Source organism: Electrophorus electricus, chromosome 8, assembly GCF_041902795.1.
Source record: "Electrophorus electricus isolate QZ-2024a chromosome 8, ASM4190279v1, whole genome shotgun sequence".
Lineage (NCBI taxonomy): Eukaryota > Metazoa > Chordata > Actinopteri > Gymnotiformes > Gymnotidae > Electrophorus > Electrophorus electricus.
Genome location: NC_137504.1, coordinates 6,254,065 through 6,280,008, shown reverse-complemented (window position 1 = coordinate 6,280,008; position 25,944 = coordinate 6,254,065). Strand labels below are relative to the sequence as shown.

The following is a 25,944-nucleotide window of genomic DNA, read 5'->3' as shown; positions in this document are numbered from 1 at the left end:
GACCAAGGCAGATCAAGCAGGAAATAAATTTTACAAACTGAACCGAGGTAAAGGTGGCAACCTGTGACAGTTAAATTAGACTTAATGGTCTCTGTAGATTAGGCAGTGTAGAGACTGAAGGACTGTGCCGGACTTCTTTTGACTGCAACCAACCTATATAATAATAATAATAATAAATAAGGAAATATCAGATTTTCTTTATTTTCCCCGCACCAATTTGTAACAATGTAATCTGATCTTATACTGAGGAACCTTTCTGACAGCTCTGAGATCCAATAAAAATGTGACTAGTGACCAGCTCTCTATTTCTTCCGGTTGGCACGGTCGGCTTTGCCGCTCTGTGTACTGCATTAAAGGTCAGTCCCCAATGCCGGTGTGGTTTAATTAAATCGCACTGTTTATGCTTGTAACATTACATCTTCAGTTTATCAAGTTATTAACGATAGCGTAATTTGTTTTTTTTATTGTAAGTGCTTGGTGCAAATTAGTTGATTTACTGCTTTCGAGCTAGTCAGCTATGGCGCCCGCAATCTACTCCACATCCACCAAAAGAAACGGTTCGCAGTTAGACCGGCTGTCTTGTGTAGTTAGAAAGGTGAATTAGTTTGCAGACACGAAATAGATCTCAAGCACTGACTTCTACTTAAGTTCGTGCAAATAATGATGTTTTGAGTTTTACGTTCATCAGTTGAGATCATGGAATTTATGAATGAACGAGTATGACCTATCTAGGTTAGCAGACTAACTAGCTAGCTAGAATACCTGCTAGCTAAATCGTGTTTGGCTAGACTAAGTCTTTTCTTTCCTTGTAAATTAAATAGGTATGGTAAATAACGCTACGTCTGTATTTACCTTGTCCAATTCACTATTTTTGTAGTATTATTCATGCCTCGACATATCGTTTTGATTAGCTAATTGTTTTCCTATTACACTGAATGGTATTTCGCTATGTGGCTGGCTAGCAAGCTAACTGGCTGATACCGTTACAAAAACCCGCAATCTGGTGAGGCAGCCACTTTTTTACTGTTTCTTATTGTTGTGTGGTGACGTGGTGCTGTTTTTTTTTTTTTAAAAACTGAAGCTGGAATTTTCAGAGTGCACCCAATGTTGCTCAGATTTGAATACGCATTAGTAGTTAAATTGTTCGTTATGCAGTGTCCGCGGTGCCCTCCTTTGAACCGACGTCTTCGTGAAAACATTTTATAATGTAGTTAGTCTGAGTTGATACCAAGTAGCTGCTATCTTTGTTCATGTAAGCACCGACTATTATTAACAGGACAGTACTGTCCAAATGCGCAAATGGAAGAAACCTGTGGCATAAAATTATCAGGTCACTTTGTGCAGCGAGGTGACGATGATGCAACACGCTCGCGCACAGGGTGTAGGTTTCATGAACGTATATGACCTCGAGGAGAGCCAGCTGGGTGAGTGGAGCATGCTGGGATAAGTCGGTTGTTTCTCTCTCTCTCTCGCTCTCTCTCGCTCTCTCTCTCTCTCGCTCTCTCGCTCAGGAGGAGGGTCATCTGGGCTCCACAGCTCCTCCTTGTGTACCCAATGGCGAGTCTTTTGCGCGTGGTTGCCAGCAGTTGTTCTGGCCCCCTCTTCACCGGGGTGGCCTGTTCCAAGCTTCAGAATATCCGGACCGTGAAGACGCCATGTCTGCGATTCTTCAAGACCCATCAAGCCCTCAGTCGCTCTGCTAGTCCAGGTAAAAACCTGTGCTGTCGCATAAGTAGGAGCACCTGGAAATTAGACAAATGGGAATCTGTTTCTGAAACAATGTTACGACTTTGAGATACAAAACCAACATCAACTCAAAGTAACTTGAGCTTTTGTTTCAACCTGGCATAATTCCTTGTCAAGGTCATTGTGTCCTGTGACTTCCTGCCAAGCCCCAAGCCCCCACCCTTCCCCAAGCTTGTTCTGCTGCTATTACCTGAATGAATGAAGTTCCTGGTATGGTGTATGCACATGAGCTTCCTAGTGCATTAGAGACTGTCCATTCACGGTTGATGTTCTTTAAGTTGTGCACGAATGCTAATGACAGCTGGGGCTTGTTGCCTATTTCTGGCAGCGTACCAGTTGAGTCTGGAGCCAGGAGTTTTGGAAGGAGTGCTTGCTGAGGAAACGAGGCCATTATGATGAATTTAACAAAAAAGTGTGCTAAATCGTGCACTTAACAATATTTGCCCACAAATTGTGATTGTACACCTGTGTAGGCAATGCTACATGAAAATAATAATCAAACACAACCTTATCCTGAATGACTGAAAAGGATCCTAGGACAGTTTTTAATTTTGCTGTTTTCTCTTTGCTCTTAAAGGACTTAAAAAAAGATTAAGGTGTTTTATAACCTGCTCAAAAGGTTACAGTTGTCCTGGGTAGGCCTAATTAAAAATAGTGAACTCACAATAGAGGTGAGACACTTTGTGCTGTACTGTACTTTGGTGACTGCATCCCTGCTATTAGAGGCATTTCACCATGCTAGATGACTGTGATTGACACTTGGATATTTTAGTCATCTGTGATTACCGATGTTGTGGGAGCCTCCATAAGGGATCCACTGCTTGCACAGACTTGTACGAACTTGATGCATTGTGTTTTAACTTCTTTCATTTATTATAAATTTTCTGGAATTGTCTAATACACTTTCACTGTGAAATAACCTTTTCTTGCCCTTAAGAGATGTATTGAGTTGTACTGCAGACTGGAAGCTGAAGCTGTGTTGGAAGTTGTATGTAACTGCGGTGTCTGCAAGGGAGAGGGCTGGCCTTTGCTGCTTTTTTACCTCTATTGTTAGAAAGACTTGTATCAAATATTTAAAGTAATCTCCTATTTTGGTGTCTTTACAATGCCAAATAGTCTTATTACACAGTTCATTTTATGTTCTGAAATGATTACAGTAGCTACCTGACTAATTTCAGTCAACATTGGCCAATTTGTTTGATCTAATGGGACTTTAAAGTCAGGTGTGTCTGTTTCTTGAGCATTTAGTTTATGGCACTTTCATTGGCATTGCCCATAAACTGCATGCAATGAGTTCCTTTGGACCTTCTCTTTTGTCAAGCTCTTATCTTTTATGGCCTACTTTTACTCTGCCTCTGTGACCTTTTGTGTGAGAGTTCTGTCTTGAGTCAAAGATTACATGCAAATTTGAGGATTTGGGATCTTGGGAAGCTCAGTATGCTTTTTAAAGCTATCCCTTGTTTCTGCAGGCATTCCTTACAAACAGCTGACTGTTGGCATTCCCAAGGAGATCTTTGAGAATGAGCTTCGTGTGGCCATCTCGCCAGCGGGAGTGGACGCCCTCATCAAACAGGGCTTTAATGTTGTGGTGGAGTCTGGGGCGGGGGATGCTGCTAAGTTTCCTGATGAGATGTACACCAAGGCTGGAGCCGCCGTCAAGGACGTCAAAGACGTCCTTGCATCTGACGTTGTGCTCAAGGTGCGTGATCTTCTGTAGCTGTGCGTGGTGGGGACAGTCACTGGACTGATGGGTGGCACTTGCCCTGTGAGCATGGCCTCCACAGTTGTGCTGATTTGTTCATTTCCCCCTGCTGTGCTGCTCTGTGGCAGGTTCGCGCGCCCATGCTGAATCCGGTGTTGGGCGTCCATGAGACGGAGCTGATGAAGGAGGGTGCCACGCTGGTCAGCTTCATCTACCCGGCGCAGAACTCTGAGCTGATGGCGTGCCTGGCCAAGCGCAAGGCCACTGTACTAGCTATGGACCAGGTGCCCCGCGTCACCATTGCCCAGGGTTATGATGCCCTCAGTTCCATGGCCAACATCGCTGGGTGAGCTTTCGTTACACCGCTGACCCTGTCTGACCGAGTGCTTGCTCTGCGTGGCTCTGTCGGACTGGAGCATACTCCCGTCTCTCACTTCGACGGATTTCTCGTGTGCTCATGGTTGTCAGAAGATGTTCCTGTGGCCCACTCCCAGGCCTGATTTGATGGGCTGCTGTTTGTTTTGCAGCTATAAAGCTGTTGTCCTGGCTGCTAACAACTTTGGCCGCTTCTTCACTGGACAGATCACTGCTGCAGGGAAGGTCCCCCCTGCTAAGGTACAGGCTGGAGCCCTGTGTCCCTGTGCTCTGTGTACAGGCTCATTTAATGTCCGTTCATCACTTATCATCTCAATATTTGGATCCTATGAACCTCAATATGACCTGACCTCCCCTCTGTTCCATTTACTTGTTTGTGAGCATGTTTATGGCTTGATTTCTTCTGCATTGTGATATATGAATGTATTATTGGAGCAAGAAAACTAAGCACCTGTGACACCTGTGTATTATGTAAAAAACAATTTGCAACTCCTAAAGTGTTTTTTTTTTTTTTTTTTTTAATTTATTTTACTGATATACTTGTCTATTTTCTGTTCCTATAAATTGCACCATCACTGGTGCTGCTGTTTAGCTCTAGTACTACTTCAGTAGTGATGTGTGTTCTTTTTTTTTTCTTTTTTTCTTTTTTTTTTTGACTGGAAGGTGCTGATCATTGGAGGTGGTGTAGCAGGTCTGGCAGCTGCAGGCTCTGCCAGGGCTATGGGTGCTATTGTCAGAGGCTTTGATACCAGGTAAGAACCTCTGAGCAGTTGCCACAAGGGATGAATGAGAATTTCCTAGTAGACACGAAAGTCCTAATGATCTAATAGAAATTGAGACGTTTCTGTAATGTTCACGGACCTTGTTCTAAAATAACCATCAAGTGTTTCACCAGAGGGCAGCATAGCACCTCAGAACCTGCCAATTGCATTTTGTTCAGAGGTTCTAATGTTTGAGCCAGTGAAGGAAGCAAGATATGACTGCAGCCGCTGGAGTTGACAGTGCAGAGAGGGCTCTTTAATAACTGGCACTGCTGGTTGTACATGGTCATGTCTGATCCAAATGCCGGAGCTCTTTAAGAAACATTTCAGCTGCAGCGCATTCTAAAGTTGAGACTAGACAAAAAGATTGCTGTTATGGCACATGGGCTGCACCTTGGCATGGTTTACACTGTCATACCAGCACAGATGGCACTTTAAGATGCTTTTTTTTTTTGTGGTGGGAAATTGAACTCGATTTCTTCCCTTGAGGGAAGTAGCGATACCCTTGCAAAGATGTTACTCATGTAAAAGTAGAAGTCTTCTATTTTTATGTAGAGGATGAGATGACCTGTAAAATTACTAGCTTTTAAATAAGAATAAAAAAGAACTTATAACGTTTACATCAGTGTGGTGTTTTGATGGATGAGTTATGTATGTTTGAACCTTGTTTTCTGCTTTTGGTTCTGTGGATTAAGCAATTTATATGGGAATAATATTAATAATTTAAAAGAAAGCTATTGATTGGATACTGTAATATACCACAGAGGAAGTACTAAGGTATTAGGCTAAAATTTGCATCAGGCTAGCCAGTATTTAAATGTTTTTTAGTGTTCCCCAAAACTATTTCTGAAAATCCCCACTAAAAATATACTGCTATATCTTTATTAAATTTTCTTTCTTTAAAACTTTTATTTTTTATTTTTATTTATATATAAAAACATTGCATGTTAGATGAACACGCTTAAAGTTCACAGGCATAATGATGTATACTAGTGATGGCACAATGACTGACTAGAAATGTGCCATGGGCTGTTTGCAAAGCTAGTAATAATGCTACAGGCAAGTATCGTGTGTGTGTGTGTGTGTGTGTGTGTGTGTGTGTGTGTGTGTGTGTGTGTGTGTGTGTGTGTGTGTGTGTGTGTGTGTGTGTGTGTGTGTGTGTGTGTGTGTATAGATAGATAAAAGCATAGCAGGCTTCCGGGTCTCATTAAGACACCAATTTCTTGCCTTTTTTGCCAAGCTAAAATGCTCCTAAACCTCTGCTTATTTCGCACCTTTTGCCTCCCAGTGTGAAGCACACGGGGAAAGAGGTGCAGTGTACTGAGGCACAATCATGTGGGTCTGCGGTGTTTCATATGTATATGTTTGTACATGTCTAGGTATTTGTCTGTATATTCCAGTACATAACTATATTTATCCATACTCCATATATTATGTCCCTCTTGAGCTGAAGTGTGATTACCCTTGTCGTCTTGGTAAGACATTCCATCAGGGATGTTTGGGCTGAGAGATGCAGGACCGCAGCCAAGGACTAATGAGCTACAACTGTAGACCTCTCGCTTGTCTTTTAAATCTGTTCACTACATCTGGAGCAGTTCCTGTATGTTGCCATGCAGTGGCAGTATTGTACTGGTTATGTGGGGAAATTGCATTCCAGGTTCCTTCCTCTATTTTTTCACCTGAATGTATAGAAGTCGGTGCATTTGCAGTAGTATTTGAAAATGTATGTAATCGTCTTCATAATGCGTACATTGCCCCCTAGAGCTGCGGCGCTGGAGCAGTTCAAATCTCTGGGTGCCGAGCCTCTGGAGGTGGACGTGAAGGAGTCGGGTGAAGGTCAGGGTGGCTACGCTAAGGAGATGTCCAAGGAGTTCATCGAGGCCGAGATGAAGCTCTTTGCCAAGCAGTGTTTGGATGTTGACATCCTCATCAGTACAGCCCTCATCCCTGGTATGGGCACATGGTCACATCCCTCTGACTCTTTTCATTGCTCAATTTTGAGTTTTGTGGAACTGAGGCTTCCCCAAGTTTCACAAAGTTTCCTTTTGCAGACTAGTGCTTCCATAAAGCTTGCTTAATTTTTTGATTAAAAGAAATTAAACACTTTAAAGAAAGTACATTTGAATGTTTTTGCAGATCTGTTTGTGAAATGCCTAATTTATTCATCTCAGAAGGCCTAAAGGAGGCATTTTGAATAATTCTTGTTTATCGTGATTTGGAAAATAAAGGCGGTTCCTTTATACATTTCTGAATGTAATGTACAATGAGATTTGGATATGAATGCCACCTTTCCAAAATTTTCTGCAATACTTTTTTTCAGTTGCGCTTGTTAAAACATTGTAAAATGTAGTGTTGTGACTTCCATCCTAAGCTGATTTCAAAGCATGAGTCATTTAATGCATCGAGCCAAACGTACTAATGCTTGTAAGTCTTTGGTGGTGGTCAGGGCGCAAGGCTCCAGTGCTCATCACTAAGGAGATGGTGGAGAGCATGAAGGACGGCTCTGTGGTGGTTGATCTGGCGGCGGAGGCGGGGGGCAACATCGAGACCACTGTTCCTGGACAGCTCACCGTTCACAAAGTGAGCACCTCATGGCAGCGTGCCACCACAACACTGAACCCCCTGGACCCCCCCCCCCCCCTTTTTTTTTTTTTTTTTTTTTATAGAGGGAAAAGAATCGCTGATCTCCTCCTAAAAAATAGCTTTCAAATATGCTGTGAATGATCCAATGATGCTGTGCTGATACAGCACGCTATACATGAGTTTACAGTAATTTAGATCTTGAATGTGAAAGATTAATGTAGAGGTCAAATGTGTTTATTTGGTTGTAGGGTGTGACCCATATTGGCTACACGGATCTTCCCAGTCGTCTTCCTACGCAGTCCAGCACACTGTACTCCAACAACATCACCAAACTTCTACGAGCCATTAGCCCAGACAAGGAGAACTTCTACTTCAATGTCAAAGATTCCTTTGACTACGGCACGATGGACCACGTTGTCCGTGGCACAGTCGTCATGCAGGTCTCCCAGATTCAGCCCACCTTTCACAATGTCGATGTGATGACCCTGCGGCAGTAAAAACGAATTCAGCTGCGTTCAGCATGGCAGCTTAAGCAGCATAAGCTTTTTGTGATGTTTAATGCAGCTGACCTCCAATGTATGGCGTTATATCAGTGTGGCACGGGTGCAGAGGGGCACACATGCTGCTCTCATGTGAGCTCTGTTTGTGTCTGTCTCTCCTGCTGTCTTCAGAATGGAAAAGTGCTTTTCCCCGCACCACAGCCCATTAACATCCCTTCGGCAGCGCCTCCCAAAACCAAAACCATCCAGGAGCTGGAGAAGGAAAAGGCAGCCAGCATCTCCCCGTTTAGAAGCACTCTCACCACGGCTGGGGTGTATGCCGGAGGTGAGGAACCTCGTCGGCTCCCTCCAGCCCCATCTCCCTCTCTCTGTATGGATACCCAAGAGCTCTCTAACTGGCTACTAGGGTGGTCTCTGACATGCTCTGTGCTTACAGGAATATGCTGTGATGTGCAGATGAAACACACTCTGCCTCTAGTTTTCTCAAAGGAACCAAATAATTTGAAAGTTTTCTTTTTCCAGTTTCTCCCTTCCTTGGAAAGGTCCACTTCCCCCTCCCCCCCTTTTTTTCTCCCCCTTTTGATTTGGTGTTTTCTTGTGATATGATTAGACAAGTTCTTGGAAGAAAAACAATACAAGCAAATTGATTCTATTGCAGGCAGATGAGCAGAGCTTGTGTACGGAGAGGCAGCGTTTGCTGTAGATCAAAGCACACACTTCCTCGCTCGGACAGCCCGCCTTTATGACTCGCATGGAAATAAACACCCGATGATAAACAAACATGCATTCATCTTCCTGCCCTTTTGATGTTTTGTTTCTTCTCGCTATCAGTACAAACCTGAAATTAGAAGTGGTCACTTAATTTCCCTAACCCCCCCCAACCACACACACACACACACACCTCCTTAACTCAGTGTTCACCCTAAATGCCAGGAAGCAGGTAGTAATAAAGTGGCGTTTGTGTGTATGAAGGCAGCCCCATGCTGTGGGTGTCTTGGGTGGAGGCATGTTGGGGGAGTGCCACAGTGTGGCTCATTCACACGTTCTGCTTCCGTCTGTACGGGCTCTCCCCTGGACCTCGCTCTGTGGGTGGTACCTGGGGGGCACGTACACAGTTTGTGTTAACAGCATGTTTATTAAAAAATTTAATCTGGATAACAATTAAAACTTGCATGTTTTAGATGTGCAGTTATAAATACATGGCTATTTAATACTGTCATGGTATACCACCTGTGCATGTAACTGAAAAGCTAGACTCTTAAGTTTGAGTCCTTAACTTTTGGTGTTTGTATGTTTTGCATTGTCTAAATTGTTTTTACAAAAGAAATGTTTGTTTTTTGTTTAGGTCTCACTTCATTGCTCGGACTTGGGCTTTTTGCACCAAATGCTGCTTTCACTCAGATGGTGACAACCTTTGGCCTGGCAGGAATTGTGGGATACCATACTGTGTGGGGTGTCACTCCTGCCCTCCACTCCCCACTCATGTCCGTCACAAATGCCATCTCTGGTGAGCATGTCTGTCACACCAACGAAGGGTTTATCAACAGGCTTGGTGTCATTGGAGTCATTGTTGGAAACTGGCTTCAGTCTGCAAAATCAAGCTGAGTGCGTTATGCTTTTGTATATCCTTGCATGACACCCACACTAATGCGAGGGTGATATTTATTTATATTGCATGTTGCCTTTCTCAGTTTGTTGGTTGTAGTGTTAGGCTATGGAGGATTCATGGAGCAAGCTAAAATCCTGAACTCTAGATGCAAACCTAGTGTGGTAGAACCTGGTAGTAATTTCTTAAAAAAGAAATTTTTTATGTGGTTTAATTTTCCTTTTGCTATACTGGTCATGTTGGGTTTGCCTGTGCTAATTAGACGTGTTTAACGAGTATTGAAAAACGGTGACACCTTTTTAATATTTTTGGACTGCATCGTGGCTGGCCTCTTGTGTTTGGCCACCTCTAAGCAGTGCTGGGTGGTCACACTAGATGTGACTACACCGAGGCCCAGGCTGCGTGGCGGAGGATGTCTCCTGCAGCTGCGTACAGCCACAGTGCACAGCTTCTGAGGAACTCTTCTCTCTCGGTTAGCTGAGTGACTCGAAAATGTTTCATTCTTTTCACAAGCCCCCGGTGGTCCACATTAAAGAGTGCTCGTCGTCTTCAGAGCTGTGAGCTGCTGAGTGGGACTTTGAGGGCCCCTACTGAAGCAATTAGCCCCCTCGACCTCCTGCACAGCTCCTGTGAACTGGCTTCCGAGCACTCTGGAGCCCTCTGCCTGCCTTTTTCTCCCTTCTGAGGTGTTTTGCTTGCACATTTGACACTTGGTGAGCTGTCTTTTTTTTAATTTTTTTTTTACGGAGCTGGAAATGGTGTAAGCCGAGGAATTTGCTTATGTTGCCAGAAGTTATAAAGCTTGACTTTTGAAGGACTGAGACATTAGGACACTAATGTGGAATTTCTAATTTCTGAAAGTGTAGAAGTAGCATGTCTGGGGAACAAAAGCATAGAGTTGCTTTTGACTCGGCTCCTGGAGGAATTGAATTTCTTTCTTTAATCTACTTGAAACGAGTGAATCAGAATGACCCAATGTCTCTGAACTCTTGAAATGACCACCTGAAATCTCTCATCCAGAGAATTTGAGAACAAGTTTCAGATCAGATTCTCTGGATTACAGAAACACGTTGGATATTTTGGGATGAATGTAATCTAGATGATTACAGTCCAGATAGCGAGCAGCAGACTGAGTTGTTTTTTTGAGTCACTGGCTTGCAGGAGCTATCATCCTAATACTGCATGAACAAGGTCTTGGATGTTTGTGAAGGTAACCTCATCTACAGGTCCGGGTGTTGCATCTCAGACCTGAATGAGTGTTTCTCTTTCATCAGAGGTTTTCTTACAGATATCCAGGTGTGGTGTCTCTCTGTTTCTGTGTGTCTGCCTTTCGGTCGTCTGCGGCATTTCCTGCAGTGCAGAGGGAGTGTGCACTCATACTCCATGTGCTGCTCTGTGATCAATTGTTTCACTGGAATAACAGAGAGAGGAAATGGTCAACTAGTGTTCTACACACCATTGACTCAGCAGACCTCTAAGCAAGCAGGCCACCTTAGATTTAACTGATCCACAGTCTACAGCACAGAAGCATTTGAAAGTGATTAAAGAGGTGATGGTTATCGGTGTTCCCAGGAGGACTTCCAATAGAGTCCCATTTAGCTCATTCAAAATGAGTTAAATTTGTTTTGAATAACTTGGGTTGTCCTTAAATTACAAGTAGGTCTTTAGTGTGTTAAATGAAATGAACACAATGTGTGACTAGAACATGAGTGAAATTACATGGATTTAATTATCAAACCAAAACCTTTTTTACTTACTAGGTTTATTTATTAATTAATTGCGGCTCCATGTCCTCCTTCTCCACTGACTTTCACCCGACGTGTCCACAGGGTTGACTGCAGTTGGTGGGCTTTCACTGATGGGAGGAGGCTACGCTCCGACCAACACTGCGGAAACCTTGGCAGTACTTGCTGCCTTCATCTCCTCCGTCAACATCGCTGGTAAGACAGCAGGTCGCTGCAGCCGCTCTGGAGTGCTGAGGAGCACTACCACAACTTCTGTGGGATAACTAGGAACAGCTTGAACTCTGGTTCACAACTTCTTTTGAATAAGCATCAAGGCCTAGGCTAAAGTGGTGCAAGGCCATAAAATAAGGATATGCACTCTAGTTTAGCCAGTCTACTGGTCAGAACAAGGCTGCTTGTGTGCCGTCGACCTGCGGTGCCCCTGGCCCCCGGCTGGCCCCGGCCTGCTATACGTGAGAGTGACCCGCGCCTACAGGTGGAAGAGTTTAGGCAATCCTCGCACCTGACACAGGAAATGTCGGGGCGGCACCAACTCTTCAAAGAGCCACAGCCATGTCATAAATCAGGCCGGAGCCCACTCACCGCGGAAACCCCACCGGTCATTAAAACGGAACGGAGGGAAAAATCGCTTCACGTTGGGGGGAGGGGGTGGTGGAGTTGGGTAGGCAAAGGTGGCCAGAATGGCATCCTGAAGCCAACATGCCTTCCACCCCACTGCTGTCTGCTGGGACTGGACTGTCTGGGCCAGTCGGCACTGGGCTACAGCAGAGACCGGGGTCACTCTGCCTGCCTGTGATTTACAGGCATGATGGTGGACATTTTCCTGCATATTTTGTCACACTCAGCCATAACAACTTATTACTCTTGTCTGATCTTTGTTCTGTTTGTGTTCCAGCTCACATAAAGTGTCTGAATTTCTTTATTTATTTTCTCTAAAGGCAGGTGTTTAATTTCAGTCTAAAAGCTTCCTTTCTTTCCATAGCTCACACAATGTTTCATTCCACAGTCAAACCCACAAGCCATAAACCAGCAGCAGAAATATGAACATTTTTCCTCCTGTTTTTTCTAGGTCCTCTCCTAAATTTTTATTGTTACAAGGCAAAAACTAACAATGTCCTCTCCAATTCAGTTTCAATAAAAGGTTTGGAATTTATGGACTACCTGTTCCCTTGCTGACAGCTGTTTTTGTCTTTTATGTCATTGAGATTTTATTTATTAATCTATTTATTAATTTTTGTTATTGATGCGATATTGTTTTAAATGCCAGAGGCCTTCCTAAATGTTATTTGAGTGATTGTAATGCATTACCTGAGGCCGTTTTGAGCTGATTTACTTCATCAAAGTCTGATGACGCCCCCTCCCCTACCCCTGGTCTTTCAAAAAGCTCTTTGATGCCCACATTTGCTTAGAAATGCTTGTCTAATGAACAGCAACAGAGGAATGAGTTATTGGTGTGATTTGTAGCTTAAGTGAGTCAGTCATCATTTTAGATGGTTTTTAACCAGTCTAGTGTGCTTGTGCTAACAAATGCTTTACACTGAATGCTGTGTGTGTGTGTGTGTGTGTGTGTGTGTCTCTCTCTCTCTGCATGCTTGCTTCTGTTTGTACCCACGCTCAGGTGGTTTCCTGGTCACTAAGCGGATGCTGGACATGTTTAAACGACCTACGGATCCCCCGGAGTATAACTACGTGTACATGCTCCCAGCGGGTGTATTTGTGGGGGGCTATGCTGCTGCACTGCACAGTGGCTACAACATAGAGCAGGTCCCAACATGGAACACGCCCTCACCCCCAAACACATCCAGTACAGCAATACAGACTCTCTCATAGATGTCTTGTGTTTCTGTAAACCAAGTGGCTCCTGCAGCGTTTTTTCTTTGTATTTTTTCTTCATGTGTGTAGATGATGTACCTGGGCTCTGGGCTGTGTTGTGTCGGTGCACTGGGAGGCCTGTCTACCCAGTCCACTGCACGCCTGGGAAACGCCCTCGGCATGATCGGGGTGGCGGGTGGCATTGCTGCCACTCTGGGGGTCTTGAAGCCCTCACCTGAGCTCCTGGGCCAGATGAGTGCAGCCATGGCAGTGGGCGGCACCGCGGGTGAGTTAAATGTGTGTGTCACGCGCGCACACCCCTTTTTTTTTGCGTCTACAGTAATGTCATTCTTTGAAGTCTGAACACCCTTTCTATTGCCCTATTCCCCCCCAGTTTGTGTGTGGGTGAGGAGGATCATACGAGTGAGTCAGTGACCAGTGTATGAGCCCAGGTAGTGGTCATCAGGTCATGAGTCACTCAGTGCAGGATTGCTCTTTGTAGGCAGTCATGTCTAATCTAAATTGCTAATTATTCCTGGAAACCTGCTGGAACACAGTTTAAACCATCCTGAGCAGCCCCGGCTCAGACCAAAGCTTGCTTGATTCCAGATGCTAATTTAAACCCTCGGGTCCTGGCCAGCCCCAAACAAGCCCTCTTAAAAACATGCACACACGTGTAAACACACACACACACACACACACACACAGTCCTCCCTCACTTCACACACAGGCACGCACACACGTGCACCCTGCTGCCTAGGACATGACCCATTTCCCAGCAGAGCTGATTGGCCTGTGCTGTTTCGCCTCTTGCAGGTCTAGCCATTGCCAAGAAGATCCAGATCTCAGACCTGCCACAGCTGGTGGCTGCCTTCCACAGTTTGGTGGGTCTGGCCGCTGTGCTCACGTGCGTGGCAGAGTATATGGTGGAGTATCCCCACTTTGCCACAGACCCCGCGGCCAACCTCACCAAGATCGTGGCCTACCTGGGCACCTACATCGGTGGGGTCACCTTCAGCGGCTCGCTGGTCGCCTATGGCAAGCTGCAAGGTGAGCCCCCCAGTCTCCTTGTTTACTCCCAATCCACACAGTCGAATGTGCAACGATTGGACAGGTATATCTGCCATATGTAGGTTTGGAACCCATAGGCGCACACAAAAGCAAAAGTATTTACTAGTCCAGTGTCCTGGGTTTCCCTCCCTCCCCTGCAGAGATTTTAGGCCGAGCTGGCAGTGGCGTGGGTGTAGTCTGGAGGCCTGTTGTTGGTAGGACTGTCTGTATTTGTTGACTGGCTGGCCCAGCCGTGCCACACATGCCCTGTGTTTAAAGCTTGGCCAGGCAGAACCTCTCCAAATTTGGCACTAATTAGTGCTGCCCCCCCCCCCCCCCAGTCATTTTCCACTTGTTCTCCAAAGCTGGAATACATTATCTCCAGGAGCTTTCCCACTGCTCTACCAGCGCTCGGCATCCTGGAGGCCTGGGCTGATGAATGAGATTACAACTCTCTTTTCTGCATTCGTGTGCAGTCCGAGCTCTTTGGTGGAATGGCGGGTCTGCAGGAGTATGGAGAACAAACGTCCAGCTTGGCAGTGCTACAAGCTTGACTTTGGAAGCTTGACTTCGGAAGCTAGCTGACTTAAGCAGAGAGGGGAGATGACCTGTACTGGACTTTAAAGACTAGACATGTAGCAAAACGTCTGATCACTAGATTAATTCTAAATGCTCTGGTGTGATTTTTTTTTTTTTTTGGGGGGGGGGGGGGAGGGAGGAGGAGGAGCAATTATGCATGTACATGGGTACAAGGTGCATACATAGTACGTAGTCCCACACTGAGTATGTAGCTTAAAGACATTGACTTCGCGCATCTTGAGAGAAAACAGTGTTTAGTCAGCCTGGTTTTAGTCTAATGTGAGTTTGAACAGAAATGTTTGCTGGATGTGTCATATCAGTTGCATATTAGGAACAGCACTCATACTGCAAATAAGTGTAATACAATATTGTATTTTAAATATTAACTTCTCCTAAAAATTGAAAAGTACTGGATACTGGTTCAGCCTAAGGTTTACGTCCCCAGTAGAGGCCTTGACTGCTTTTGTCCATGCTTTTGATCATTTCACCCTCACATTCACTCGTGTAGTATGACTCGGTTTGGACATATCTTGGTTTATAATATTATAGAGCAATATATGATCACTGCTGCAGCAGGAAGTATACAGAAATGTAATGTTCATGCGAAGAAGCCTTAGGACGTCCTTTTCATTTGACCATCAGATGGCCATCAGACTGGTTTGAGTTTAAATTCTTGCATTAAAGCTGGCTTTATCTGCAGCTCCCCATCGCTCCTTCCTCACCCGCAGGTCTGCTGAGCTCCGCCCCCCTCCTGCTGCCTGGCCGCCACGCTCTCAATGCTGGCCTCATGGCTGCCAGCGTGGGTGGCATCGTGCCCTACATGCTGGATCCCAGCTACACCATGGGCATCACCTGCTTGGGCTCAGTCTCTGCCCTCTCTGCTGTCATGGTGAGGGACCTCCTGGGACGTTTTGGTATCTTCCAGGATGGTTGTTCATGTAAATGCTTTGGGATGCAGATATCTTCACGTCTTTTTTTTTTTTTTTTTTTTTTTTTTTAAATTGCTTTGCATTGATCAAGGCTGAGTTGATGTGTAAAGGCCACTTACTGCTTTAGGGTAAACCATAATCAAGTTTCGAAGGAAAGCTGGGAGTGGTCATTCTGCTTATGCTTTTGTAAATGCTGGCATCTCTGCATTTTTACCATGTATTTAAAAATCCAGAAATCCAGTTTCATATGGTGCCTCTTTTACTGTGAGCACAATGATCACCTGAGGTGTGGCAGTCAGGGTCTTCAATGATTCCGAGTAGTGTGCTTGTGTGCAGCGCCTCTGCTTATTGTGGAGCGTTGGAGTGCCTGATGGGAGAACCGGCTCTGTCCGATCCCTGCGGCTAGATTTGTACAGTAATATCGGTGATCTCATCAAATGGTCCGAAATGAATACTTTACATTTAGACAAACACCTCCTGCTTTAAGTAAGACCCTGTGCAACCAGATCTGTGCACAGTGCGCTGGCCTGCACTGGAACGCATCCCTGTTCTTGGGATCATTGTATAATGGTTTTAGGATTTGTGTAATTTTAACTTCGAGTTGAACTCGCGTTCTTTTGTTAGCACGCTTGCGTTCGGCACCCTCTTCATTTCACAGCCGTATTCCCAGTCCCTTGTCTCACCTCTTGCGTCCTTCGCTCTGTCCTGTAGGGAGTCACGCTGACGGCGGCCATCGGTGGGGCGGACATGCCCGTGGTCATTACCGTGCTGAACAGCTACTCGGGTTGGGCTTTGTGTGCTGAGGGCTTCCTGCTCAACAACAACCTGCTCACCATTGTGGGAGCGCTGATCGGCTCGTCCGGAGCCATCCTCTCCTACATCATGTGTGTGGTAAGGTCCCAGCCCGATCACCTTTCTCTTGGGGAGACGGTGTGAGTTACACGCAGCCGTCGCTGAAAGCCCAGTGTCACCATACACCTCACACGGCCGGCAGAGACTGCTGCCGGTAGTGGCTCTCGCTTCAGGGCTCACAGGCTTACCTCATTGTGTGTGTGTGTGTGTGTGTGTGTGTGTGGTCATGCTGCTGCTCTTCATCCCCCTTCACCCTATCTGTTAAGCATGATGAGTTTGAATAGTGTGCCAAAATGTTATGTAGCTGACACTATCTCCCATGTTGCTCCCATGTGTTCCACTAAGAGGTGCTCTTGCCGCTCTGAAAGGCTTCGTGTAGGAGCCAAAGCTCTGGCCCTCGGCTGTTAACCTTGCGTAACCGTGTTCCCTGCCTGCATGTGTGCGCTTGTCTGGGTCTGTTCTCCTGTGCAGGCCATGAACCGTTCCCTGGCCAACGTTATCCTGGGCGGCTACGGCACATCCTCCACAGGCACAGGCAAGCCCATGGAGATCACAGGTACCCACACGGAGGTCAACGTGGAGCAAACCACGGACATGATCAAGGAGGCCCAGACCATTATCATCGTTCCAGGTAATGCCAGACGTCCTTCCAAGGAACTCTGTGGGAGGGATTGAAGGGTTCCACGACTCAAGCCTAACCTGGGCCAAAGTGTGCTGTCGGTGGTTTGAAACATTTCTACATGCTCTGTATGTTTGACTAACCTTGGCTGACCTCCATTACATCATTGGCAATTTCAAACACTCTCCTAGCAGGATGAGATCTTGGAGCTTATTTCTAGGTAGTCTTAGGCTCTTTTGCTTTTGTTTTTGTTGGATCTTTGGAGGACGTGCAGGCCCATGCTCGCGAGTACCCACGTCACATCTCTGTCCAGAGATCAGTCATGTCTGTATATCACTATGGTCCACTCTACGCATCACACAACCACCACAGATGGTCACATTTACTGCCATGATGCACTTTTACTGTTTGACCTTCATTTCTGGTTTGTCCTGATTAGGTTGCCTGTTTATTTGGTACAGGCTGTACATTGTTAGAGGTCTCAGAGTGGTTCACTGACTCACTGCACGGAAAGGCCAGTTCCTCTAAATGACACGTGTGGCCCTTCAGGGCCTCCTGAACAGCCTCCGGTGATGGCCCTGGCCTGCAGACCACTTTGTTCTCTGTGACGGACTGTTTTATGGACGTGTTTTATGGCCTGACAGCATGTCTCAGGGATCAAGACGTTGGAGGCACCTGGACAGTGAGGAAAAGTGCTCAATTAAGCGTGGGAATATGAAAAGAAAGAGAAGTCAAGATGATGATAAGCGCCGCTGTCCAGAGTAAACAAGGCCGGTGAGCCAAGTACAACAGAGACGGCGCGTTTTATTTGAAACAAATGGCTGTCCTGCACACGGAGGCCCTGGCCTGTACCTGCCCCGCTTCTGCTCCTGCGGCCAGGCAGCTGGCAGCGTGAACAGGCAAGTCTCGCACTGAGCGCTGAGCTTGTGTGGTGCAAAACTGAGATGACCGTGAAGACAGACAGGGATCCTAGGGTAGTGGAATTTCTGGAATATCGGGGTATATTAAAGTCTATTCCAGACATGGAAAATCATGGATTTCATTTTTTTGGGGGTGGGTCAAGTCCTGGAATATCAGGGAATTTTGTTTGTAGCATCTTTTAAAATTTTAGTACATCAAACTCATTTATCAAATTTTGTGTGAGGGGTTATGCTTACTTGAATTTATCATGCTCATTTAATAGAGAGATTCAGCTTTTTAGTCAGTGAATGTCGGAGATAAGTCAGGGAGTTTGACATTTGACTTGGAGCGGGACCCCTGAAAAGGACGGCCGCCTGCATCTAAACCTGCGCTCTGCTCCTGACTGGCAATTGGCTGCCTCAGTCCAGTAGCCTGGGCTGAAGTGCTCTGCCCGTTTCTTTTTTTAATGCTTTCTCTTTGCCTGTTCAGTTCGTGTTTGTGTGGGTGCAGCAACCTTTTCACGTTTCTTATAATTGGAGTAGTCAGTCACTCCAGGTGACTGACATCTACAAAAACATTTAAGCCTTTTTTGTTTAATGCTGGACTTTTTTGGGGGTATGATTGTTTGCTTTGCTTAGGAGAAATGCCTGTTTAAGAAAAAAAAAAAAAGAGGAGGTAATGAGAGCAGAAAACCATTAGACGCATTGAGGGGGGCTGTTGACGCTCCCTCTGCAGCACGCTGTGTTTTAAATCCAAGGATTTGCTGGCTGTTGTGACAGGTCTATCGGGTCTCATCAACTGTAATTAAAGCTTTAAATACTCCATTCTCTTATTAACTCGTCACCTTCAGACTCTAAACAAGGCTAACATGAAAGAGGGCGGAGTCATGTTGTGGTATATTCGTGTTAATAATTTGCACATTATTTCTTTGAACTTTTTTTTTTGTGGTTGGGTATGTTACATCTCCAAACAAAGTCAAACAAATGAAAAATGTAATGTAAACTAAATGCTATATTTTCATCACTGGTGCTTTCATACACGAATGTAGACTACATGAAGAAAGACTGGAACATTTCATGTCTTATTCTTCTTGACTTTGAAGTGAAGTTAGTGTGTTATAAATTTTCTCATCTCTAGTCTTGAAATGGGAGCATCAACACCCCTTTTTACTTTTACGATAACCACATTTTCCTGTCTGAGTGCGCAGGTTCTGTGAAGTTCATCTTACTGTAGTACAGGTTCTTCTGTGAAAGGGGAGTTATGGTCACAGGGAGTTGTAAAACGTAGATGAGGGGAACAGGAATTTCTAAGGTTTTTTTTTTGTGAGTACAGAATGTTTGAAGTAAGATGAAAGTTGAGGCATGCGTGTGCATGCTCTCCAGGCTGATATATGCATATGCTCTTTTGCAGGTTACGGTCTATGTGCTGCCAAGGCTCAGTATCCCATTGCTGATCTGGTCAAGACACTGACTGAGCAAGGCAAGCAAGTCAGGTACTCGCGCTCTCACACACACACACACACACACACACACACACACACACACACACAGACAGACAGACATAGTTGCTATAAATAGCTCCCCCTCAGAAGAGAGATCAGATTTGAACCCATCTTTGATCCTGCCTATTAGTCTGCCTGTTAGCTTCTCTGAGGGGGTTCAGAGGCTGTCTGAGCCTGTGGATTACAGCTTGACTTGCTCACTGCTGAACACGTGACCTGGGTGAACCTCATAACTGCAGCTCAGCTCTTGCGCCTCTCCCCGGCAGCCTGAGCACAGGACTCTGTGCTCTCCTGCCCAGAATAAATCTCGGCTTTTCTCTGGATTTGTAGATTTGCGAATGTTCTAGAGAAACTCCCCAGGGCCAAAGGGCTGTTTTAATCCTACCATTCATCTAGACTGCAAGGGACTAGTGCACACTCTGAACTTCAATAGTTCGCTTAGGAAGCAGGTTTCATCGTTCTTTGGTTGTGAATTACCAGAACATGGACATGACACAAATGAAAGAGGATTGATTTTGATCAAAGATTTTTATTTGTATTTAATTGCCATATGTCATATGCGATGATTGGTGTGTTGAATTGTAACATAAAAGTATTATATATTCTGTTCTTCAATAACAATAGGATCACTTATTTTGTAATCTGTATTCAACTAAATTTCATACTTCTAACCAGTCCTGGAATGATGGGATCAGATAATAAACACTTCTGCCTCTGAGTGCCAGTGGTGGTTATTAAATACACGATCATGTAAAGGAGAGCTACAGTCCTGGCTGTGTACATCAGGCTCCCAGTCTCATATTTTTTTGTCAATCCTGAAGCGAGTTAAGATGAAAGCCCCTGGGACTTTTTTATACGGCTGAAGCCCTACAGCCTGGTTTGAGCTCTTCAGTAAACGTCGTCCAATGCAAGTTCAAAGTTTGTGATACTGGAGTCCCTGGGGTCACCATCTGGTAACATGGACTGGGCATCCAAGAGGGCCTAGATTGCAGTCCCCTTCCTCTCGCACTGGTGGTGTTGTGTGGTGCTGCTCCACACGCCATGTGGTGCTCTATGATGGTGAATCCAGAAGAAGCCTGGCTTCCTGAGCACTGCGAGAGCTGCAGGTCCAGGCCAAGCACCTCTACTGCTGCTCTCCTGTCCATGTAGTGCAGGCATGTGGAGGATCAGGAGGTCAGACTTGGCTGTTTGCCGCTGCTCTTTGTATTGTTGGTCCTGTTCGTCTGTGCTGCTTTGAAACAGAAATTCATAAATGCAGCAATGGAAGCCACCGTTTAAGGAAACAGGTGGTGTCAATGTTTACTCCAGTATCACATATCAGTAAATATGATTATACTGCCGAATGGCACGTGTGCTCCCCCCCCCCCCCCCCCAACTGCTGATCCTTTGTTTTCTTTATCCCAATAGATAGTGGCCGTCACCAGTGGTCTCACCATATGCTTGGCATACAGACTAGGCTAATTATGGACTCTCTTGCCAGAGCCTATTCTAGCAGCCCTCGCACCACACTGCACCATCTGATGACACACACACACACACCACACACACACACTATAATCAGTCCCAGGATTTGTAGTGTTCTGCAAAACCTTGTTCTGCATGCATAGGGTAAAGTGTTGCTCTCCAGGCATGTCCTTTTTGGTTAGGACTTGTCCAAGTTTGAAAGGGTGTCACCATCACCTTGCTAGCCTCCTGACACTGCCGTGAACCTTGACAGCCTTATATGCCTTGTATCCGCGATTCTTCTTGGGTCTTTGTGGTGATGCGGTAGAGTTTCTTTCTCCTTGAAATGCAATTTGTAGCGCGGTTAAACAGCTCAATCGAGCCACCCATTCTTTCATTCGTTTTTCCACCTGGACAGCTGTTGCCTCTCTGCAGCCCTCATGCGGGTTCTCCCTCTGCCCTGGCCAGCTCGGCAGGGCAGCAGAGAGGCAGGCCGGAAGCTTGTGTAATTTCTCCATTCGTTTGATCTGGGGACCCGACAGCTGCTGCCAATTAGGGCATTTGCAGTTGATTAGAGGGGGAGATGGGTAGCCGAAGAGTGGACAGATTGGGGAGCATTCCCATCCCCTCCACCCACCCACTCTCAGAGGGGTAATTGGCTGGGGGGTGTTGCCCTGTTGAGAGAGCAGTGGGCAGAGCCAGCATTCGAGCATGCTTGCTTTATCCCTCTCCACTTGTTTGTGTGAGACCAGCAGACATGCAGAGCATATAGGGTGACCTGTGGGCCCCGTTAGTGGCTGCGCTCTGAGCCAGGAGGGCAGCATGAGTCTGCAGGGGACCATGCACTCTCATAGTAAAAGGAGCTAAATGTTGGGGGTTTTTCCCCCTTATGTAAAAGGTGGGGGGGGGGGGGGGTAGTAAGTGCTGTGGTAATGGGAAAAGCAGAAGTTGTGGGCTGCTCTGGGAAGCAGGTCTCTGGCACTATGCCGTCTGTCGGAGCACTGCAGCTGCAGCTTATGGAAACTCTGCGCTGCGCAGATGCTGAGTGACAAATCCCAATCCTGCGACTTAAAAGGCCTGTCTATTTTAAAATGCTCTCTGCTTCCATGAACTACAGAGCCGCTTTCTGTTTTTCCTTGAGTGGTGGCTTGGTTTCCTGAGAGGGTGCAAGATAATCGTGACTTTCCCTTATTTAATTGTATTTTTCTCCCAGGTAAGACATGATGGTTTTTGAAAGTGGGATGAAGAGGTTTGCGCTTCCTGCTTTTGACGCTAATCATAGGTGACAGGTGACCGGGACTCTAATGACTTAATGATGGTCATTTTTTCTAAGAAAGCCACTCTTCCAGTAAGTGTTGTGAGCGGAGGTGAATGTGTGCATGCCACTTCCTGTGTGTGCGCGCCCTAGGCCTGTTGGCTGGGAGCCGAGCTTTTACGGTGAGGTCGGGTCATAAAGCCACGCAGCCGCCGCGGGAGCCTTTCCTCTTCCTCCAGCCATTTCCCCTCGGTGCACACTTTTACTAGTGCTAGCATCAGCACCAGCTTATTTCCTCTTCTCTTAACCCAGACAAAATCCCCTTATTCCCTTAGCTCACACGTTCAAAAACTCCTGCTGGATGAAAGTCTGAGGGGTTTTCTGTCCATTGTAAGGAGAGTTCGAGAGGTAGAGGTGACCTGTGCATGTGTTGACTCTCTCTAGGTTTGGCATCCACCCTGTAGCCGGGCGTATGCCTGGACAGCTGAATGTGCTGTTAGCTGAGGCCGGTGTACCATATGATGTTGTCCTGGAGATGGATGAGATCAACGACGACTTCCCTGGTACAGTTTCAAACTGGTGGTGCTCCTTCTGAATAATTGTCCTTTAGTTTCCCATAACATTTGAACCGGTTTGTTGAATTCTCTCCTGTAATGTAATGTTGTCTGTCTGCAGAGACCGACCTGGTTTTGGTTATTGGTGCAAACGATACAGTGAACTCTGCTTCCCAGGAGGATCCTAACTCCATCATCGCCGGCATGCCAGTGCTGGAGGTCTGGAAGTCCAAACAGGTGAGTGATTTCGATTGTGAGTGCAGCCTTGTTTCAGAGCAGAATCACATGGGACGTGAGTAAGTCTCTTTGCCAGGATGAGATTCACATTGGCTCATGGAGCCCTAGGGCAATGTAATACAGACTATCTCCCCCCCCCCTGTCCAGGTGTATTCTGAGAGTCGGGATCCCAGACTGCTTCTGTTGGCTCTGACTCACTCTCTCAGGAATGATGACATTTCGACTGAAACTTTCCCTATATATGGGCAGGTGTTCGTCACAGCATGACTAGCCCACAGGCCCCAGTGTGGCTCTGGGGAAGTGGTGGCGGTGTAGAGCTATGTGCTGTGGGTTTAATTTTCCCCACATACAGTGTAGAGCTTCTGTCCCTCTTGTGTTTACCTTATTCAACTGTTTATTAACCACATTCTGTTCAGGCAAACTTTTTTTTTTTTTTTCCTTCCCCGTGAACCAGTTATTTAGCCCAAAGGTCCTCCGCATTTGCCTCTCAAAGAGGATTTGTTTGTGAAGTCTCTTCCAGGACTTCATTAGGCAGGCTAAACTAACTTTACGAAATCGTTGATATGATAGCTTGAGTTCCAGCAATTCTAACATGTTGGTGGGAATACTTTATCGTAGCAGCAGTTGTGGGCCTTTCCTAACGGATGGTGAGCTGTGGGATTCTGGGCTTAAATGTACCTGAATCTGTGACTTCTGTGAAGTCACCCCCACATCTCTCCCCCCCCATCCATGTCCAATCTCCTCCAATCCTGTCCTAGCCACCCCCCGAAACCTGGCTGGCAGTGATCGTCCACAGGCCTTCCCTGGCGTACACGGGCAATATTAAGACCTGCTGATTTGAGGTCCCAAGATGAGGGTCGTTTTGTTCTGAGTATCTTTCAGCATATTGAATAACGCCAAAGCGAGACCAGCCAGGAGGTTTTACTCCTTTCTGGTTTTACTTATTCAATTACCAAGGGTTCCTGCTTCCCAGACAGATGCTCCCAATCATAGCATTGCTCTCACTCACTTTCCCAGGAAGTGTTCAGCCCAAATCTGGTGCCTGCGACACTAATGACTCTTAATTTTGTAAATGACAGATACTTAAATAACCATTAGATCTTGGACGCCTTGGCCCTTTTCTCTCTGTATTGCACAAATGCAAGACCATATTCTACCACGCTATGTGCAGGTGCAATGCAGGCTTTTAGACAAATATTGTTGTGGTGTTTTTGGCATTGATTGACTTGAGTATCTCAGGAACTCTGTCTTTTTTGGTGAAAGAACCATGGAAAGGGACTGGGTGGGGATGTCCCTCCTAATGCAGATGTATCACTTCCTCACACTTGGTACTGGAATGAGATGAACTTGCATCTACTCTGCATGGACTAGTTGCTAACCAGATGAATTGATTTTCAACCTCTTCAGGTCATAGTGATGAAGAGGTCTCTGGGTGTGGGTTACGCAGCAGTGGACAACCCCATCTTCTACAAGCCCAACACCTCAATGCTTTTAGGAGACGCCAAGAAGACTTGTGATGCCCTGTCTGCCAAGGTGCGAGAAGGATAAACACCTGCACAGCAGCTAGAGCCCTCCAGGAGAGGGACTATTGCTGCACCCGTTCGACAGAGAACAGGGTGTACACACAGAACGAACCCTTAGATATCAAGTAGCATCAAAAACTTATCACTCCTGACCACATGATCTGTATACACTTTTTTTATTTTATTTTTTTTTTAATAGGAATTTTGGTTGTAGATTTGGTTAGTCTTATTCACCGTTTTTGTTCTGCCTAATTAAATTAAGATATAAAAGCATTGCAGCATTGGTAGGACCTTGGCACATTTTGTCCTGGTTTTGTTTTGGAACTAGGCTTTTATGAGGTCTCACTTTTTTAAAACAAGCATTAATTTGTAGATAGTTCAGTGTATTTGGGTTGCATTTTAAGGCGGATATAAAACACTCCGCTTTTCCTCCTTTTTGGGGATCAATGTGTATTACTTGATCTGACTGTAATGTTGTGGTATTGTTACACGTGGATCTAAGCTTATACAAGAGGGAAGTGCATGAATATCAAATGCGGTGTCAGAAGGCCATTTTTCTAGTGAATACAAGCGGTCTCTTGCCTCTAAAGGCTTCTTGGGTTGAAGGATCAATGCCAACTTCTTCTAAATAGCAGATTTGGCTCTAAAGGGATCAAGAACAGTTCAATTCCTGAAGGAGATGTTTTACTTTCTCTGCAATTCAAATTCTTGAAGATGAATGTCAAAAACACCTGTAAGACCAAATCTAGTAATGGCTAATTTACTGTATCCATTTCATACTATGCTCTATGCTTTCAAGGCTGTTAGCAACACTGTTCCTTTGCAATATTTGTTGTTAACAGAATGATGCACTGGGATCTAATGAAATGCAAGCTTATGTTGGTAATGGACCATGACAACAGTCCTACCTCTTAACACTTAGAATTGTTATAATCAATCCCTTATAGTTCTCTTCAAGGACTTCAGCACAGTTCCAGGTTCTTCCACAGATATTTGGCTTGAGCTGCAGCAGCATAGTAAAAATCAGTTTGCTCCTTGGTACCTCAATATTTTGACTTGATGAACATTTTGGTTATACATTTAGCCATGTGAAACAATGGCCTAGGAGAAGACACTGCTGTCATTTCTGGTTTTTATTTTACAGTTTTAATATACTGTCAAACTAATAGGATAGAAGAAATAAGCAATAAAACAGGAAAAACTTTGCTCTGGTGGTTTGGATCAAATCAGTATTTTTGCACCCTACTATCCCTGAATCATCACCATACCCTCCCACTTGGGCAAAGAACATTTCTTAATTGCATAGAAATGTTAATGCTCTGAACATTCTTTGGGCAAAAATTGAAGGGGGGAAGTGGTCTTGAGACATTTGGTTATGCCATGCTTAGGAGATGTATGACTTAATGACATACTGTGAAGTGTTTCTCTCTCCTCATTATCATGGACCATCACTCTTAATAAACATGCATAATATGAAAACCCACACAAGAATGGCTAGTCATTTTTTGAAGATTGCATGTTTTTGCCTTGAAAGCCTCTCAAATATTTAATGTTGGTAAGCAGGCTTGCCACGCGAACCTTGTGTGCTGTATCAAAGCAAAATGTTTTGGATGCTGTGCTGATAAGGGATATCTGCACATGTCAGTGATTGCCCATTGTCATTTTCAAGGTG

At 45.4% G+C, this 25,944-nt stretch overlaps 1 protein-coding gene across 2 annotated transcripts; it reads left to right on the top strand.

Annotated features, from left to right (window-relative positions):
- Positions 1-201: 201 nt before the first annotated feature.
- nnt (nicotinamide nucleotide transhydrogenase) lies at positions 202-25,532 on the top strand. 2 transcript variants are annotated; one of them, XM_035527169.2, is made up of 22 exons: positions 202-356; positions 1,512-1,708; positions 3,216-3,445; positions 3,577-3,794; positions 3,976-4,063; positions 4,487-4,575; positions 6,347-6,534; positions 7,031-7,164; positions 7,416-7,607; positions 7,839-7,992; positions 9,013-9,174; positions 11,103-11,213; positions 12,637-12,782; positions 12,921-13,116; positions 13,647-13,880; positions 15,188-15,348; positions 16,100-16,279; positions 16,712-16,871; positions 19,170-19,251; positions 22,403-22,521; positions 22,634-22,749; positions 24,157-25,532. In XM_035527169.2, the coding sequence occupies exons 2-22, from the start codon at positions 1,555-1,557 to the stop codon at positions 24,295-24,297; spliced, it is 3,255 nt and encodes a 1,084-aa protein (XP_035383062.1). In that variant the 5' UTR covers positions 202-356; positions 1,512-1,554; the 3' UTR covers positions 24,298-25,532. The 2 variants fall into 2 exon arrangements, with proteins under 2 accessions (XP_035383062.1, XP_081575598.1); XM_081719472.1 differs by lacking the exon at positions 202-356 and having other exon boundaries at positions 364-1,708.
- Positions 25,533-25,944: the final 412 nt, after the last annotated feature.

Coding starts and splice junctions, on each gene's coding strand:
- nnt (XM_035527169.2), top strand. CDS start 1,555: ATGGCGAGTCTTTTGCGCGTGGTTGCCAGCAGTTGTTCTGGCCCCCTC. Junction 4,576..6,346: donor GTCAGAGGCTTTGATACCAG/GTAAGAACCTCT, acceptor ATTGCCCCCTAG/AGCTGCGGCGCTGGAGCAGT. Junction 13,881..15,187: donor CGCCTATGGCAAGCTGCAAG/GTGAGCCCCCCA, acceptor CCTCACCCGCAG/GTCTGCTGAGCTCCGCCCCC.